This window comes from Neoarius graeffei, chromosome 4 (assembly GCF_027579695.1).
Source record: "Neoarius graeffei isolate fNeoGra1 chromosome 4, fNeoGra1.pri, whole genome shotgun sequence".
Taxonomy (NCBI): Eukaryota; Metazoa; Chordata; class Actinopteri; order Siluriformes; family Ariidae; genus Neoarius; species Neoarius graeffei.
In genome coordinates, this window is record NC_083572.1 from 75,813,846 (window position 1) to 75,832,816 (window position 18,971).

Below are 18,971 nucleotides of genomic sequence, written 5' to 3' on the forward strand. Positions count from 1 at the left end.
GTGTGTGTGTGTGTGTGTGTGTGTGTGTGTGTGTGTGTAAATAAAGGAAATCAAAGATTAGCATATACTGTATAAAGGTGTGTGTGTGTGTGTAAATAAAGGAAATCAAAGATTAGCATATACTGTATAAAGGCATGTGTGTGTGTGTGTGTGTGTGTGTGTGTGTGTGTGTGTGTGTGTGTGTGTGTGTAAAGAAAGGAAATAAAAAAGTGAGCATAGCCTATATTGTGTGTGTGTGTGTGTGTGTGTGTGTGTGTGTGTGTGTGTGTGTGTAAAGAAAGGAAATCAAAGGTTAGTATATACTGTGTGTGTGTATGTATGTGTGTGTGTGTGTGTGTGTTTCTTTTGTGGTTTTGGTTTGTCATTCAGCATCTCTGAAACAAGTGCAAGTGAGTTGCAGTGACACACCACACTATAAAGTGCTCTACTGATGCCTATCAATCCTCCCTCCACCCCCCACCAACACTGTTCTCTTAACTGTTCTGTCCTGACTTTACTCTTTTACCTACTGTACATCAGATTTTTCAGTCTACATATTTTCTTGTGTGTGTGTGTGTGTGTGTGTGTGTGTGTGTGTGTGTGTGTGTGTGTGTCTCCTGTAAGGAGGATTATAGCTGAGCTATAAAAGGTATCATGTTGTGACACAAACCCTTCTAGGGGACGTAAGGTGTTCTTCCGGTTCTGTAGTAAACAAGTTAAAAAGTTACTCTGCTCTCCATCTCTTTTTTATAGTTGGCACAGTCTAGTGTTAAGGTAATAACGTGAATGCATAAATTCTGTCAGATGTTTGTTTTAAGGCATGCAGATCTCTTGTGGGGCAACAGACAGTCTACTCGGCCATGCAGGATCTGTGTGCTGGAGAGAGAGAGAGAGAGAGAGAGAGAGAGAGAGAGAGATGACATGAGGGGCAGAGAAATTCAAGAAGACTCCAAAGAAGTGGAAAGGTGTCCAGAGTTTGAGAGAGATAGCAGTAGACAGGGAGGATACAGAAAGTGAAAGAGGATAAAAAAAAACTGCTGTAGATGCATGAAGAACTTTCTCTCTCTTTCTCTCCCTTTCTCTCAGACAGACACACTCATAATTTTTCCAGATGTACTACAAGAAGCATTCCATTTGTTTGACAAGATAGTAAAATGAATAAAATACCACCATGAAGCCATTCATATAGTGTTACTCTGCATGCTGCTTCTCTATCCTGCTCGATTTTGTCTTGACGCTTTCATCTAACAGTCAGTCAACAATATGAAAGATGGAAATATTATCTTATTGATCTGTGATTGCTGCTTTCATAGATTGTTTGTTTATTTCATTGTCTTTTTTACTGCACGCTAAGATACACTGCTGTCTGCACTTTACGAGGCCTCTGTGTCGATTATCCCCGATTTCATGTCCATTTTAGGTTGAGGATTATGAAACAAATGCCTGCCTTCCTTCTTTTATTGTCATAAAAATGCCTGTATTCTTTTGTCTAATACACTTTATTGTCTGTAGAGCGTTTTTTTTCTTCCTTTAGGCGGTTTAAAAAGAAGAAAAAACTCTGCCCAATAAGTGCTGTAATCTTTTGGCGGTCTTTCACATTCTTTTTTCTCCCTCCTTTGGCTGGTGCTTGTTGTTCCCAGCTCCACTGAGCAGAGGAAAAGTCTGTTTGAGGGGTGTCACACAGAGAGAGAGAGAGAGAGAGAGAGAGAGTTAGTAATGGTGATAGTGCAAGTGAGTGATGGTGATAGAGAAAGTGTGGTAAGGAGAAAGAAAGTGTTTGGCCATGTGTGTGAGCGACATCAAGAGAAGGACAGAGAGAAATGTGAAAGTTGATAATAATAATAGTATGAATCTAAGAGAACGACAGTGCATGTTTCTCCATCATAGAGTGAGAGAAACAGTGACAGTAATAGAGATAGATGAAGAGATAAAGAGGAAGGCAGGAAACTACTTATTCAAATGAAGGTACTTTTGCAGTAAAAATGAAAATAGCTGTATGTGAGAGCCAAAATGTTCCCGTTTAGTTATTGATGTTAAAGTAAGGGTTAGGTGTCAGTACAGTGTTAATTAGCTGCCTTAGTAATGATGTTAAATGGAAGGTCCTTGTGAGGGTAATAAGACAAATGCATGACAGGAAAGGAGAAAGATAGATACAGTACCAGTCAAAAGTTTGGACACACCTACTCATTCATAGTTTTCTTCTGTATTGTGACTTTTTCTACATCAGAACAATAGTGAAGACATCAAAACTATGAAATAACATATGAAACAGTGTTTATTAGTGGGCGTGATATATTTACAAAAACAAAATGTGAGGCGAGGTCAGGGTAACAAAACACAAATGAAACAAAGAGTCATGAGGATGGCTAGAAAAAAAACATGATGGTGATAATGATAATACTTTGCAAAGCCTCTGTCAAAACAGCATCCTTATATGTGCGTGCTGATTGCGCTCAAATTAGCATCAGTTGTTTCCTGTAACGACCGGATCCCGTGAGCAAGCGTGACTGCTTGAGTGTGCGAAGGTCTGAAAGTCAAGTGTTTCACCTGCTGTGTGACCACAGCTTTTAGCTTGCCTGTGTATCACCATGCATCATCACCAAAACGCCTCGTTTTAATCAATAAAGCATCGCGAGCTATAGTGTGACTGTAGCTAAACTGAAGCTCTTGATTTGTATCTGCAAGATTTTACGCATTGTGCTGCTGTCAATGGATTGGCTGATTAGATAACTTCATACCGTAAATGAGCAGTTGTATGGGTGTAACTAATAAAGTGGCCGGTGAGTGTACAGGCGTAGGTAATTAATAATGTTGTGAAATAAAGCATCAAATGTGCCAATTCATTGAGTAGCTAAACATAAACAGCTAAATAGCTACAGTTAGGTCCATAAATATTTGGACAGAGACAGCATTTTTCTAATTTTGGTTCTGTACATTACCACAATGAATTTTGAACAAAACAATTCACATGCAGTTGAAGTTCAGACTTTCAGCTTTAATTCAGTGGGTTGAACAAAATGATTGCATAAAAATGTGAGGAACTAAAGCATTTTTTAAACACAATCCCTTCATTTCATGGGCTCAAAAGTAATTGGACAAATTAAATAATTGTAAATATCAAAATCAAATCAAATCAAGTTTATTTGTACAGCGCTTTTAACAATAAACATTGTCGCAAAGCAGCTTTACAGAATTTGAACGACTTAAAACATGAGCTAATTTTATCCCTAATCTATCCCCAATGAGCAAGCCTGTGGCGACGGTGGCAAGGAAAAACTCCCTCAGACGACATGAGGAAGAAACCTCGAGAGGAACCAGACTCAAAAGGGAACCCATCCTCATTTGGGCAACAACAGACAGCCTGACTATAATATTAACAGTTTTAACAGGTATAACCCTCAACTGTCCTCATGGGGCCGTCCTTCACAGGAGTGGGGTGATAAAACTCCGACCAGACACAGGGCACCAGGATGGATCAAGCAGGTCCAAGGGGCAGAAGAGGCCAGCATCTCAATCCCAGGATCAACATGTAACTCAGAGGGACAGATGGGGGGGGAAGAGAGAGAGAGAAAGAAAACACGTTGTTAGGTATGCCCTAAAAATGACAAGTATTAAATCTGTGTGGTAGGCTCGCAGAGACGAGAGTCTTTACATCAGGCATAACACACAATGGCATGTTAATATGGTAAAAAATATATCATGACCTGCTCTGGCTGGATGCTTGATTGGGTGATGGGAGCACACTCCTCAGCAACGATGAGATGCAGATGGGACCCTTAGGCCTGGCCAAGACAATTCAGTTACATTTCACCGGGTCTGGGACATGCGACAGAATGTCTGACGGCCGATTCCCTGCAGGCTACGATAGCCAGTCGAGGTCCCCACCTTCTCCACCAAAAGATTTCCTGTTGACTCCATGTAACTCAGAGGGACAGATTTGGGGTGGGGGGGAGAGAAAGAAAACACAGGTGGTTAGGTATGCCCAATGTCACCTGAATAAGTAGGAACCGTATACATATTGCACCGAGTACAAGCAGGGACTCCGGCAACTAACTATGACAGCATAACTAAAAGGAGAGAGCCAGAAGGTAACACAGGCATGAGGGACCCCCGGGACATAAAGCAGCAGCCACTACACCGTCAACAAACTCGAGTGAGCAAGCGAGTGGGGACTGACAGCATCCATACATCCCAGTTTACCAAAACACTCTATGTCTGAGGACCCTCCAGATCTACTCCTTTACCTCATAAACACCATTAACAAAAGGCTTGACTAAACAGATATGTTTTCAGCCTAGACTTAAATGCTGAGACTGTGTCTGATTCCCGAACATTATTTGGAAGGCTGTTCCATAACAGTGGGGCTTTGTAAGAAAAGGCTCTGCCCCCTGATGTAGCCTTCACTATACGAGGTACCAGCAGATAGCCTGCACCTTTTGATCTAAGTAGGCGTGGCGGGTCATAGAGGAGCAGAAGTTCACTCAGGTACTGTGGTGCGAGACCATTTAGTGCTTTAAAGGTCAATAGTAGTATTTTATAATCAATACGAAATTTGATTGGGAGCCAATGCAGTGTGGATAAGACAGGCGTGATGTGGTCATATTTTCTAGTTCTAGTAAGGACTCTTGCTGCGGCATTTTGAACTAACTGGAGCTTGTTTATGCACTTATTGGAACATCCAGACAGTAAGGCATTACAATAATCCAACCTGGAGGTAACGAAAGCATGGACTAGTTTTTCTGCATCATGCAATGACATTAAATTTCTTATCTTTGCAATATTTCTGAGATGAAAGAAAGCTATCCGGGTGATGTTATCAATGTGAGTTTCGAATGAAAGACTGGGGTCAATAATCACTCCGAGGTCTTTTACTGCTGCACGTGAAGAAACAGAAAGGCCATCCAGAGTTACTGTGTAATCAGAAAACTTACTTCTAGCTGTATGTGGTCCTAGCACAAGTACTTCAGTCTTGTCAGAGTTAAGCAGAAGGAAATTTATAAGCATCCAGTGTCTAATGTCCTTAACACATTCCTCAATTTTATTAAGCTGGTGTCTCTCATCAGGTTTTGCAGAGACATACAACTGTGTGTCATCAGCATAACAGTGGAAACTAATACAATGTTTACGAATAATATCGCCCAGAGGTAACATATATAGAGAAAAAAGCAGTGGACCCAAGACAGAACCTTGTGGAACACCAAACTTTACCTCGGTACGTCTAGAAATATCACCATTTATATCAACATACTGATAACGATCAGTTAGATAAGACCTGAGCCAGGAGAGGGCCATTCCCTTAACTCCCACAACATTTTCTAGTCTATCCAGAAGAATGGAATGATCAATGGTATCAAATGCTGCACTAAGGTCAAGCAACACAAGTAGCGAGACACAGCCCTGATCAGACGCCAACAGTAGGTCGTTTACTACTTTAACCAGTGCTGTCTCTGTGCTATGATGAGGTCTAAATCCTGACTGATACATTTCATGGATGTTATTCCTATGTAAATATGAGCATAACTGCTGTGCCACAGCTTTTTCAAGGATCTTGGAGATAAAGGGGAGGTTTGATATTGGCCGATAATTGGACAGCTGACAGGGATCAAGGTCAGGTTTTTTAATCAGGGGTTTGATAACTGCTAGTTTAAAGGATTTGGGTACATAGCCAATCATAAGAGAAGAATTTATTATTTTTAGAAGCGGTTCAATTACTCCAGGCATTATCTGTTTGAATAGATGTGTCGGTAAGGGATCTAGTACGCAAGTTGAGGCTTTTGATGTAGAGATTAATGAAAGTAATTCAGTTTCTTTTAGGGGAGTAAAACATTCTAACTGATGATCTGATACAGTTATATTGTTAACTACAAGGTCACTTTCATTGTCTAACCTTAAATTAGTAGTTTGAATTTTTTGTCGGATATTCTCAATTTTGTCATTAAAAAAATTCATGAAGTCGTTGCTACTACATACTGCAGGTGTGCATGTGTTGATAGTGGACTTATTCCTGGTTAATTTTGCTACAGTATTAAATAGGAATCTAGGATTATTTTTGTTATCTTCTATTAGGGAGGAGAAATATGTTGATCTCGCAGCACTAAGAGCTTTTCTATACTTCAGGAAGCTCTCCTTCCAAGCTATTTTGAACACTACCAATTTTGTTTGATGCCATTTACGTTCCAATTTTCGAGTGGTCTGTTTTAATGTGCGAGTGTCATCATTATACCAGGGTGCTAATTTTTTGTCTCTGACCATTTTCCTTTTTAGAGGAGCTACATTATCTAAAGTATGGCGGAATGTTGACTCTAAGCATTCAGTTGCCTGATCAAGTTCTGCAGGGGCTGACAGTGACCCAATCAAAGTTGACAGCTCTGGGAGATCATTTATAAAGCTCTGTGCAGTAGTTGACGTGAAAGTACGTTTAATACAGTAGCGTGGTGAGGTGCATATATTATTACTCAGACATATTTTGAATGAGATGAGACAATGATCTGAGATAACTTCAGACTGTGGAAGTATGACTATATTGTCTACGTTTAATCTGAATGTTAGTATTAGATCAAGGGTGTGACCACCATTATGGGTCGGTCCTATGACATTCTGCTTAATCCCGACTGAATCTAAGATGGACACAACCGCTGTTTTTAAAGGGTCTTCTGGGTTATCGAAGTGAATATTAAAATCTCCGACAACTAAAGCTTTGTCTAAGGAAATAACCAAATCTGAGATAAAATCTGCAAATTCAGAAAGAAACTCAGAATATGGCCCCGGGGGCCTGTAAATAATAAGCAATGGAATTAACTGGGTAGACTTATTTTTCGAGGCTACATACATTATATGAGTATGAAGAACTTCAAATGTATTAAATTTATAACCAGGTTTGTGTGTTACACCTAGATAATCGTTATAAATAACCGCGACGCCTCCTCCTCTGCCAGTTAGACGAGGCTGGTGTATATAACTGTATCCAGGAGGACTCGCTTCATTTAATGCTATATATTCATTTGGCTTAATCCATGTTTCTGTTAAACACAGTACATTAAACTCCTGATCAGTAATGAGTTCATTAACCATTAGCGCTTTAGATGTAAGAGATCTAATATTTAATAGCCCCACCTTTAGATCAAAGGTGCTGGCAGATCAAAGGTGCTGGCAGCAGCTGTACAGTCAGTCTGATCTAATTTTATATTGATTAGGTTACTGGAACAAACTCTCTGAAAATTTCTACCTTTTTGTTGAGCTCGGGGAACAGACACAGTCTCGATGTAGTGGGCCCTGAGTGACGACTCTGTGCAGCTAGCAGACAGTCGGTTTAGCCTGTTCGTCTGCTCCCTGGCCTTGGCTCTGGATTGTCAGAAATCAACTAGGCCTGTTCTGAGACTATGACCTATGCTGCAGGAAATGAGAGCAGCACCTTCCCGAGTGGGATGGATACCGTCCCGCCCTAACATAAATAAAATGTTCATTTCTAATACTTGGTTGAAAACCCTTTGTTGGCAATGACTGCCTGAAGTCTTGAACTCATGGACATCACCAGACGCTGTGTTTCCTCCTTTTTAATGCTCTGCCAGGCCTTTACTTCAGCGGTTTTCAGTTGCTGTTTGTTTGTGGGCCTTTCTGTCTGAAGTTTAGTCTTTAACAAGTGAAATGCATGCTCAATTGGGTTGAGATCAGGTGACTGACTTGGCCATTCAAGAATATTCCACTTCTTTGCTTTAATAAACTCTTGGGTTGCTTTGGCTTTATGTTTTGGGTCATTGTCCATCTGTATTATGAAACGCCGACCAATCAGTTTGGCTGCATTTGGCTGGATTTGAGCACACAGTATGTCTCTGAATACCTCAGAATTCATCCGGCTGCTTCTGTCCTGTGTCACATCATCAATAAACACTAGTGACCCAGTGCCATTGGCAGCCATGCATGCCCAAGCCATCACACTGCCTCCGCCGTGTTTTACAGATGATGTGGTATGCTTTGGATCATGAGCTGTACCATGCCTTCGCCATACTCTTTTCTTTCCATCATTCTGGTAGAGGTTGATCTTGGTTTCATCTGTCCAAAGAATGTTCTTGCAGAACTGTGCTGGCTTTTTTAGATGTTTTTTAGCAAAGTCCAATCTAGCCTTTTTATTCTTGAGGCTTATGAGTGGCTTGCACCGTGCAGTGAACCCTCTGTATTTACTTTCATGCAGTCTTCTCTTTATGGTAGATTTGGATATTGATACGCCTACCTCCTGGAGAGTGTTGTTCACTTGGTTGTCTGTTGTGAAGGGGTTTCTCTTCACCATAGAAATTATTCTGCAATCATCCACCACTGTTGTCGTCTGTGGGCGTCCAGGTCTTTTTGCATTAATGAGTTCACCAGTGCTTTCTTTCTTTCTCAGGATGTACCAAACTGTAGATTTTGCCACTCCTAATATTGTAGCAATTTCTCGGATGTTTTTTTTTTCTGTTTTTGCAGCTTAAGGATGGCTTGTTTCACCTGCATGGAGAGCTCCTTTGACCGCATGTTTTCTTCACAGCAAACTCTTCCAAATGCAAGCACCACATCTCAGATCAACTCCAGGCCTTTTATCTGCTTAATTGAGAATGACATAATGAAGGAATTGCCCACACCTGCCCATGAAATAGCCTTTGAGTCAATTGTCCAATTACTTTTGGTCCCTTTAAAAACAGGGTGGCACATGTTAAGGAGCTGAAACTCCTAAACCCTTCATCCAATTTTAATGTGGATACCCTCACGTGAAAGCTGAAAGTCTGGACTTTACACTACCGTTCAAAAGTTTGGGGTCACCCAGACAATTTTTTGCTTTCCATGAAAAGTCACACTTTTATTTACCACCATAAGTTGTAAAATGAATAGAAAATATAGTCAAGACATTTTTCTGGCCATTTTGAGCATTTAATCGACCCCACAAATGTGATGCTCCAGAAACTCAATCTGCTCAAAGGAAGGTCAGTTTTATAGCTTCTCTAAAGAGCTAAACTGTTTTCAGCTGTGCTAGCATGATTGTACAAGGGTTTTCTAATCATCCATTAGCCTTCTGAGGCAATGAGCAAACACATTGTACCATTAGAACACTGGAGTGATAGTTGCTGGAAATGGGCCTCTATACACCTATGGAGATATTGCACCAAAAACCAGACATTTGCAGCTAGAATAGTCATTTACCACATTAGCAATGTATAGAGTGTATTTCTGATTAGTTTAAAGTGATCTTCATTGAAAAGAACAGTGCTTTTCTTTCAAAAATAAGGACATTTCAAAGTGACCCCAAACTTTTGAACGGTAGTGTATGTCCATGTCCATTATATAACTATAACTTGAATATGTTTCAGTAAACAGGCAAAAAAACAAAATTTGTGTCAGTGTCCAAATATATATGGACCTAACTGTATCTAACTTGATAGTTATACAGTGTTAAGCTGAAAGGCCATCACTGTGCTAATTAATCATGAGTTAACTACAGCAGCTTAGCACTGTAGTTTGACCTTCTCTGTCACGGTAGTCACTATGCTGTCCAGACGCAGTATATGTAAGATGCTTTCCATTTTCTAGTCATGCAGTTTATGTCGAGCTTAAAGCCTGCAGTTCTTTAGCTTGCTCCTTTCTCCAAAATGGCCATTGTGGTCAAGCTTTTGAGAGTTTGTTTGTGTTAAGGGCTGGATCTCAGCTTGGGACGAGTGAATGAGTGTGCTGAAAGGGAAAAAATGTGGGGTCTGAGGCTTTCTGAGCTTTTGCTGCAAACAATTTTGTCACCCCAGTATACACAGAGAGGAAACCGTGGCTCTATTCTGATTCAGATCACTCAGCGAAGGGCACATGCATCTTGTTAGTCATGAGGCATTGAATGTGCCTAAGCACAAGCCATACACACGCACACAGTCTCCCCTTCTTTCTCTCTCTAATGATTTCCATATGTTCCCTCTGATCAGTGTTGTGGTGAGGTGGTGTGTATATTGCGGCCAGGCTCTAACTGCAAGCAGCTTGGTGTGTGGCGGAGGAGAGTCACTGACGTGCAGGAACACTCTGCCAGGAGAGGTGACCTTCTAATAGAAAACAAAACAGCTTGTGCACGAGTGTGTGTGTGTGTGTGTGTGTGTGTGTGTGTGTGTGTGTGTGCAAGAGATGGTGAGAAAGTTTGAGTGAGATGTTTGTCCTGAAGGGATCAGCATTGTTGTCCAAAGATCATCACCTTTTGTTCACTTTTTTTCTTTTCTGTTCCTCCCAAGCAGGAGAAGGAGGGAAAGGGGCTGTTCAGCATTTTGCATGGATCTCCCTTGTGACTGTCCATGCAGCAAAAATAGTTGATGCATTAAGATTAATTTGGCGAGCACACACAGTTGCCCTTATTCATCAAAGTTCTATACAGTCAAATCTGGTCATAAAACAAGGGTAAGCAGATTTCAGAGACGGTTGCCTTTTTCAGCAATTTCATCTTTGGTCTAACTGTAGAATCAAACTCGTGTCTGATACAAATATGTATACATTTGAGCATAATGGTTTGTGTTGCGCTGTCGACTTCTCTGGGCTCGGAGGCATCTGGGATGGACCATCACACAGTGGAAATGTGTATTGTGGTCAGACGAATTAGTATTCCAGGTCTTTTTTTGGAAGAAATGGACGCCGTGTGCTCTGGACCAAAGATGAAAAGGACCACCCAGACTGTTACCAGCAACAAGTCCAAAATCCAGGGTCTGTCATGGTATGAGGTTGCGTCAGTGCCCTTGGCAAAGATAATTTACACTTCTGTGATGGCAACATTAATGCAGAAAAATACACTGAGATTTTGGAGCAACATATGCTGCCTTCGAGATGACATCTTTTCCAGGGATATTTCAACAAGACAATACAAACCACATTCTGCACACATTACAAAGGCATGGCTGTGGAAGAAGAGGGTGCCTGTCCCCTCTGTCCCCAATACAGAATGTGTGGTGAATTTTGATTTGACAACGACGACCCTGCACACCTTAAGACCTTTTTGCAGGAAGAATGGGACAAAATAACACCTGAAACGCTTCGTCACTCGGTGTCTTCAGTCCCTAAGCATATTATAAGTGTTGTGAGAAGGAATGGCAAAATTATAAAGTAAATGCTTTACGGGTTGTTTTACAATCAGGGTATGCAAGCTAAAAATCCCATTGAACACTTATTATCTTCAATATCAAAAGGCTTGACTAAATAAACTTGGTTGTTTATTGTAGCCCTGTGATAGCTCTATTTACCATGCAAAAAAAAAAATTTGGTGATAACGTTATTTTTGTTGAATGTATGGCAATATATGTCATATTTAGCAAAATTACTTGTGTCATTTAGAAAAAGTGCTTTTTTGACCACAGGTAGCTCCAAAAGGGATGCACTTAAATCATTCTTTATACCATAAAACACATACAGTATTTGGTTCCATATCATTGGAAACATAGTTAAGTTTTAATGTTGAATGCCAGTAAGTTTTCAGACTATTTTGATCAAATTAGTATGTAATTGTGTCAAAAAAATTTCCTCTCCGAGACAGCTAATTTTTCAATATAAAATAACATATCTAAAATGATTATTTTCATCCTAAAATGTGGTCAAGATATTGGGACATAAATATTAGAGACAACTAACACAAAGCTTACAGCCTTATATTTAAAAGCACTATGGAAGTAGTGGATTCTGAATTGTCAAAAAAAGTCTTCTCCGGGGGTGGCACGGTGGTGTAGTGGTTAGCGCTGTCGCCTCACAGCAAGAAGGTCTGGGTTCGAGCCCCGGGGCCGGCGAGGGCCTTTCTGTGCGGAGTTTGCATGTTCTCCCCGTGTCCGCGTGGGTTTCCTCCGGGTGCTCCGGTTTCCCCCACAGTCCAAAGACATGCAGGTTAGGTTAACTGGTGACTCTAAATTGACCATAGGTGTGAATGGTTGTCTGTGTCTATTGCCCCTTTTCCACCAGGGCTGGTTCGGGTCCAGTGCTTAGTTTGGAACTGGGTTTTCTGTTTCCACTGACAAAGAACTGGCTCTGGGGCCAGAAAAACCGGTTCCAGGCTAGCACCAACTCTCTGCTGGGCCAGAGGAAAGAACTGCTTACGTCAGCGGGGGGCGGAGTTGTTAAGACCAATAACAAGATCGCCATTTTTAAGCGACGAGAAGCAGCAGCTGTACAAACGCGAAGTCATCCATTATTATTATTGTTGCTGCTGCTTCTTCCGTGTTGTTTTTGCTTCGATATTCGCGCCAAGGTTTATGCAAACGTAGCGACGTAACTGACGTATACAGCGACGTAATGACGTATACAACGACGTAACTGACGTATACAGCGACGTAATGACGTGGCTTCCCTTAGCGCCGCGAGCTGTGGAAAAGCAAACTGGTTCTCAGCTGGCTCGCAAGTTGAACGAGTTGTGAACCAGCACCAGCACTGGCCCTGAACCAGCCCTGGAACTGATTTGGTGGAAAAGGGGTATATGTGTCAGCCCTGTGATGACCTGGCGACTTGTCCAGGGTGTACCCTGCCTTTCGCCCGTAGTCAGCTGGGATAGGCTCCAGCTTGCCTGCGACCCTGTAGAACAGGATAAAGCAGCTAGAGATAATGAGCTGAGATGAGATGAGATGTCCTCTCCGAGAATCACTTCATTTGTTTCTCCCAGCCCTGCTTAAAGTTACACTTAATCTTCTTTATCTTATAGCAGATTACACAAAACTACCATACACATGTGTCAAAAAAATTACCTGAAATCTGTTCTTTAACTTGTCCTTCACTTAAAAACTGGTACAAGAACCAGTTTGAATCAATTTGAATTTTGGACCCCTGTGACACAAACTTTGTACCCTGATTGTAAAACAACCCTTACCGTCCCAACTTATTTGTTGCTAGAATCAAAATTGAAATGTGTTAATTTTGAAAAAAAAAATTATGAGATAAAACATCAAGTGCAATACAGGTCAAAGATTATTTCCAAATCATTGTTTTCAGTTTTAATTTCAACATACCATCCGGGCTTTTCTGATTTGGGGTTGTACCTCGTTATGTTCAAAGGTAGCAATCCAAATGACTGAGCTGCAATCGGCCAATCAGTCATACACTGTCAGCTTTAAACATTCACAGTTTTACATAGGAGAGGTTTATCCTGTGAGAATCTTGAGTTATGTTTTGGTAGCGATAGCTGTTCACATTTACACTTTGCTTACTGTAGACGAGCTACAAAAAAAATCCACTGCTTTCACCCGTGAACGAGTCCAGGCTCCAGGGCAAGCATGCAGCCTAATTACTGTAATGTGAACAATGCACTGCTTATTTACGTTCAAAACAAAAACATTAGTCATGATCCAAAACTCCTTGGTCTCTTTTTGTTTGTGCATGCACGATCTTTTATGTTAATTCAGCCTGGCTCTGATTGTGGGCTGTTCTGCTCCAGTGAAGAAGCCAAAGACTGCACTTTCTCTTGCCGTGTCTTGTTTCTTCAGGATGTCATGGCCCTTTTGAAGTCTCAGGCTGTCTGGGCCTGACAGTCCCCTCCAGGCTTGCAAGGCCTGCTGAGAAGAGACACAAATGCCCCATGATTCTGAGGGAAGGCGTTTGCAAAAATAAACCAGAATAATCTGCCAAATGTTGAGAACTCGGCTTAGATATCTTTTATTTGTTTTTGGCTCAGCCTTTGGCTGAAGCCTATAGAGGCGCCTGTCTGTATGTGTATGTTTAACCGAGTTCGAGCGTGTTTAAGAAGGTAATTGGTGTGCCAACCTCAGGTAGCAATTCCACAGTGTGCGGTGTGATGCCGCTGCATACTGACTATGTAAATGCCATGTTACATAGCCTCAGATTGCGATGTAATCCACTGTGGCTGAGTGGTCTAGAGTTTGCAGTATTGGTTCGAATCCCAGCATCAATGTATTTCTGAACAGGTTTTTTTTTTCTATTTATGTACCGTAACTTCTATCTCTCAATCAGACAAAGGCTGAGCTCAGACCTGCACAGGTCCCTAGTACTATAATACCATGCTCAGAAACATTAGACAAACTGATGATCTTTTCACTTGCTATTATTTTTGCAGTATAGTTATAGCTTATTATAGAGTAGCATGAACACTGAGGCAAATCTGCCATAAATAAGCCCCAGTGAGTCATGGCATCTTTAAAAGTGAAACTGGTGTTAGCTTATACATATCTGACAGCCTGGTTTTGTTTAATATTGATCATGATCATTTAACGTTGAGCACAGTATTCCAGACCATAGTTCTACCTTTAATTGGAGGTTCGATACAAAGTGAGTTGTTCCATTCCATGCTAACCCATGACCCGCTGTGCTGAGCGTCAAGGCCATAGCCCGGAGACTTCTCAAGAGCATATATGTCTCAGCTCTGCAGTACATCGTCTTGTCTTTATGGTGTTTCTCCATAAGAGGAGCATGCTCTCTTGTAAAGTCCTGTTGTAAGTGATTAAGAGCGGGTCAACATAGCCATGTAAGGAGACAGAGTGAGAGAGCTGATGTGACAGTGGAGGCTATAGAGGAGGACAAATTGGCCGGAGATTCTCTCTAATAAAGAGGGAGTGTGGAGTATGAGTGGGAGATGCTATTGGATGCCTGCCTCCCTACATGTCTACACTCTCATCTTATTTATTGGTATCTATATCAATTAGTGACATGGGAGTTGCAGCAAGACAAACAACACTTGTGTTTATGCTTGTTGAGCAAAGTCACTAAGCACTGTTATCTCATCCTTGCTTTCAGTAATCCACATGGTGGGTTTTCCGTTCTCCTTGGGACCCATTTGGAGTCGAAACAACTTCACAGAGTTTTCTGTCCAGCACATGTGCGTTCTAGCGATAAGCAGTAAACAGATCCAGTGCATATCAAAGATAGATAGGGATCATCTTTCCCCTTGAACTTTGGAGTATATTTGTCATGTCGCACATGGTCAGAGTGTCTACTTAGTGGATGTAAGTCAAGATGACTGGTCTAACCAGGACTAACTAGAAATAGCAAGGATTAAGCAGACAAACTAATCTCGAAGATGTTTCACTACATATTTGAGTGACCCATCAGTTCTGGTGTGATTAACAAGGAGTTTACATAGTAACCATTAAAAAAAAATAATTTTTTTTTGGATCATGTGAACCAAACATTTAGTAAACCAGTTTTGATCTCTGGTCTACGGTGAAAACGGCTACTTCTGTATAATTCATAAGCTACTCTGCAGCAACATGGCAATCTAGGCTAACTACAATCTGTTACAGGCTGTGAATATACTAATCAATTCCAGAATCATTCCAGAGATCATGAGATATTTCTTGTGGAATCATTTTTCACATCCGGACATATTACAGTATAACAATAAACCATAAATCCCAAGAATAAATTTTCCCTCTGTCTTGACTTACGGCAAAAAAGAAAGAGGTTTCATATTGGGCAAACTGAAGCGTGCTCTATCTGATTATTAATCATCGTATTGGTTCATTTCTCATTCTCATTTCAGAATTCAACTCATAATGTCACTTGGCCCTGCCTACTTTTCTTTGCTCACTGAACAAGTGAAAGCCATCGTTAAACTCCAGAGTGTATGTGTTTCTGATGTTCTTCTTGTGCATTCTTGTGTTCCAGACCCACTGTCTCGTAGCCCATGTGAGTTATTACCTGTGGGTGAAGGTCATCCTGTGCAGGCCCTGCTGAAGAGCTACACAGCTATATCAGGCTGTGCGAGCCGTGGAACCACCAGCCTCCCTCAGGAAGTTCACATCATCAACCTGCACAGCAGCCCTGAAGAACTGGGAGAGAAACCTGAGGTGAGATAGTTGTAAAGCTGAACATTCGAGGTGAAGGCCTTCAGCTGCTCGTACCCATGTGGAAGTTTTAGAAACAAACAAATATTAGAGCCACATCAGAATTGAGCATAATAATTATACACACAGTCTAACAAAGTCAAAGATTACACTTACCGGATTGATTTTTTACGATACTTCCTTACTGCATGGCACTAAAAGCTTCCTGTAATAGACAGACGAGCGAAGAGGGATTCTTTATCTGCTTTAGTTGGGATTCAGTCTCCAGTTGGCTTAATCTATCAGCAGTACACACCTCTAGCTTGCACAGTACTAAACTAGACCATAAGATTCCCTTACAGCAATATTAAGCAGTATTATTCTATCCACATTTACTGGATATGAGCAATTGTGCACTCTGATTGGCTACTCTACTGGTAGGATATCAACTCATATACCGTGAGTAGAGAAAAACAAAATGGCGGAGCGTGTCGCTGAACCAACCGAGGATGAAATAAAAACTCTACTTGAAAACAAAACCACCAAAAAATACAAAAAAGCAACAAAATATGGAATGAAAGTATTTGATGGTAAGAACGTATCTTTTTTTATTTTTCAAGAATTTTTGTTATCGCATTTTTCACAAAATGTTACTGTCATTTTGCTGGTTTGTTAAGCAGAAATGATTTTGTCGGACATTTTGTATTAAGTTTTTATTTATCGAATTTGCAAAAAATTAAAATAAAAATGCCCTGTTTCTCAAAATCCAGTGAATGTGACTAGAATAAATCAGTTATTCCACTCAATCTCGTCGTACATGGCTTATAGCCAACTCAGTGCTACACGCGTTGTTAGCTATCATTAGCTCATGTATGACTCGATTTCGTGGAATAATTGTTAATTATCTTCATAGTTCCAGTCCAAAGAAGCAAACTTTGGATGCTAAACATGTCTTGGTCAGTTGACAAGTTTTCCTTCGTCCACATGTGTATCGATTAAATTTTTAGCTGAGCTGTTTGTTCATAAATGTGTTTTAGCTCTTTAGGAATCAAAGACAAAATTCATCATTTCACCCTGACAAGATCGTCCATTAGTCCGGTTCATCAGGAGCATGTACTATATGAATGTACTCTAAATGAACTACCTGTTCAGCACCTGTATACTTCCAATTTGGTAAACCCTCTCAATCCTGCCCATCAATGGAGAAGGACCACTATAGACCACTGACATGATGCTAAGTGCTAAACACAACAGTTAGTGAGTATACAACTTTAAATTATATATATATATATATATATATATATATATATATATATATATATATATATATATATATATATATATATAAGTAAGATAGATAAAATGACCAACAAGTGTAGCTACCTGATAGGTAGATTTTCCAAACCAACGGAATACTCAATGAATTTCACTTTAATTCAGACACTGCAGTCATTTTCCTTCGAGTCTATAGACCCTTCTCTGCTGCGTTTCTAAAATGAGAAATACATTTTTTTTGAATATGTGGTAGAACATCTTCCAACATAAATAGAGAAGCCTCAAAGACGTCTTTTTTAATTTTTAGAATATATCTTAAAAATAAGATTAGTGTGGAGTGGGACATTGAAGAACCAGCTTATTCAGTTTTAACTGATGGAGTGGAATGAAAACATGTTCTGGGCACTGTAGTCTGGGTGGGTTGTTAATAAAGCGTTGGGTGGTTTGTGAGTGAAAGCGGAGTTTGGAGAAATAGAACGAGGTAGGTGTGTGATCTCACTGCGACTATCAGATGAATTGATGTTGTAATCGCTGGACGGCCTTGTTGGCAGAAAGCCGCGCTGACTCGAGCCTTTTCGAAAGGAATGGCATTATTTTTTGTTTCCGTTGCTCTGCAGGGCCTGCAATGGGAGCCTGTCCTTGCTCACTTGTGCGTGCACCCCCCCCCCCCCCCCCACACACACACACATACACACACCCACGCGCGCGCACACACACACACACACACACACACACACACACACACACACACACACACACACAGATCACTACTAGTTGTCTAAAGGTATGAGCAATGAGTTTACAGAGGAAAAAGTATCGGCAGGAAAAAAGAAAGACTCGTCATCAACTTTCCTGTGTGCCCACATCCCAAGAATAACAGCAGCAGGCCTCGAGTGAGGGGGCTCTCGTTTAGTGGTTTTGTTTAGCGGAGAGTGGGGGAGAAAGAAGAGGAGGAAAAAGGAGTGTATATCTTGGCGAAATGGCTGCGGTTGTTCGGCACTATCAGCCACGCGGATCGAGAAGAGCCCTTTAATGTGCCTGAGTGCTGTGGGCCCTATGCTATTGAAATACAATATCAAACCCTGCTTGCATGCACAGTCACTGCACAGCGTGGCCTCTTTTAATATGAGCAGTGAGATTTCTGCGTTACCGGACAACACACTGTTCATACGAGCCAAAAAATGAACTACAGAATGGAAAGTAGGGCTCTCATCACAACTAGGGTCCTAATCATCACCTCTTGACTGCTGCCATATGTATTCATTCCTCTTGTAGGGGGTTTGTTTACGCACACTTACTCTTAAGGCAGAAGGATTCATAATTAGTTAGGTGAGAAAAGCATTCAAATGGAGATGTGGAATTTGAGTTATGTTTTATCTGTCATTAAGAAAGAGTCAGAAAACTAGACTAGTAGTTTTCCAAAAGTTAAACAACGTGTGATACCAGTGTTTCATATTTTGTAGTCATCATACTGTATCATACTGGATCAATCCTGGGCTCGGATTACTGTCTATGCAGAGTTCCAGATGTTATCCCTGTGTCCACAAGGGTTTCCTCAAAAATACATGCTAGGTGGTGGATTCAGTACACTCAGTTACCCCTAGATGTGAACGGCTGTGCGAATGAGTGTGTGCTTGATGCCCAGTGAAAGACTGTTTTCCCCTACAACCTCACATCCTTGATAGGCTCTGGATCCACTGTGACCATGACCAGGATAAAGTGGTTACTGAAGATGGATGTAGAATAGAAGAGACTAGAGAAATCTGATAAAAAAAAAATAGAAGATAGCTACTGTGGTGCTTGAAAGTTTGTGAACCCTTTAGAATTTTCTATATTTCTGCATAAATAGGACCTAAAACATCATCAGATTTTCACAGAAGTCCTAAAAGTAGATAAAGAGAACCCAGTTAAACAAATGAGACAAAAAATATTATACTCGGTCATTTATTTATTGAGGAAAATGATCCAATATTACATATCTGT

At 40.8% G+C, this 18,971-nt stretch overlaps 1 protein-coding gene across 3 annotated transcripts in view; it reads left to right on the top strand.

Annotated features, from left to right (window-relative positions):
• The window catches only part of tgfbr3 (transforming growth factor, beta receptor III), a 215,115-nt gene that overhangs the window by 54,314 nt on the left and 141,830 nt on the right, over positions 1-18,971 (top strand). For all 3 annotated transcript variants that reach the window (XM_060919731.1, XM_060919733.1, XM_060919732.1), the window contains exon 3: positions 15,556-15,737. In XM_060919731.1, the coding sequence (XP_060775714.1) occupies positions 15,556-15,737 (182 nt within the window). The remainder of the gene's footprint in view (positions 1-15,555; positions 15,738-18,971) is intronic.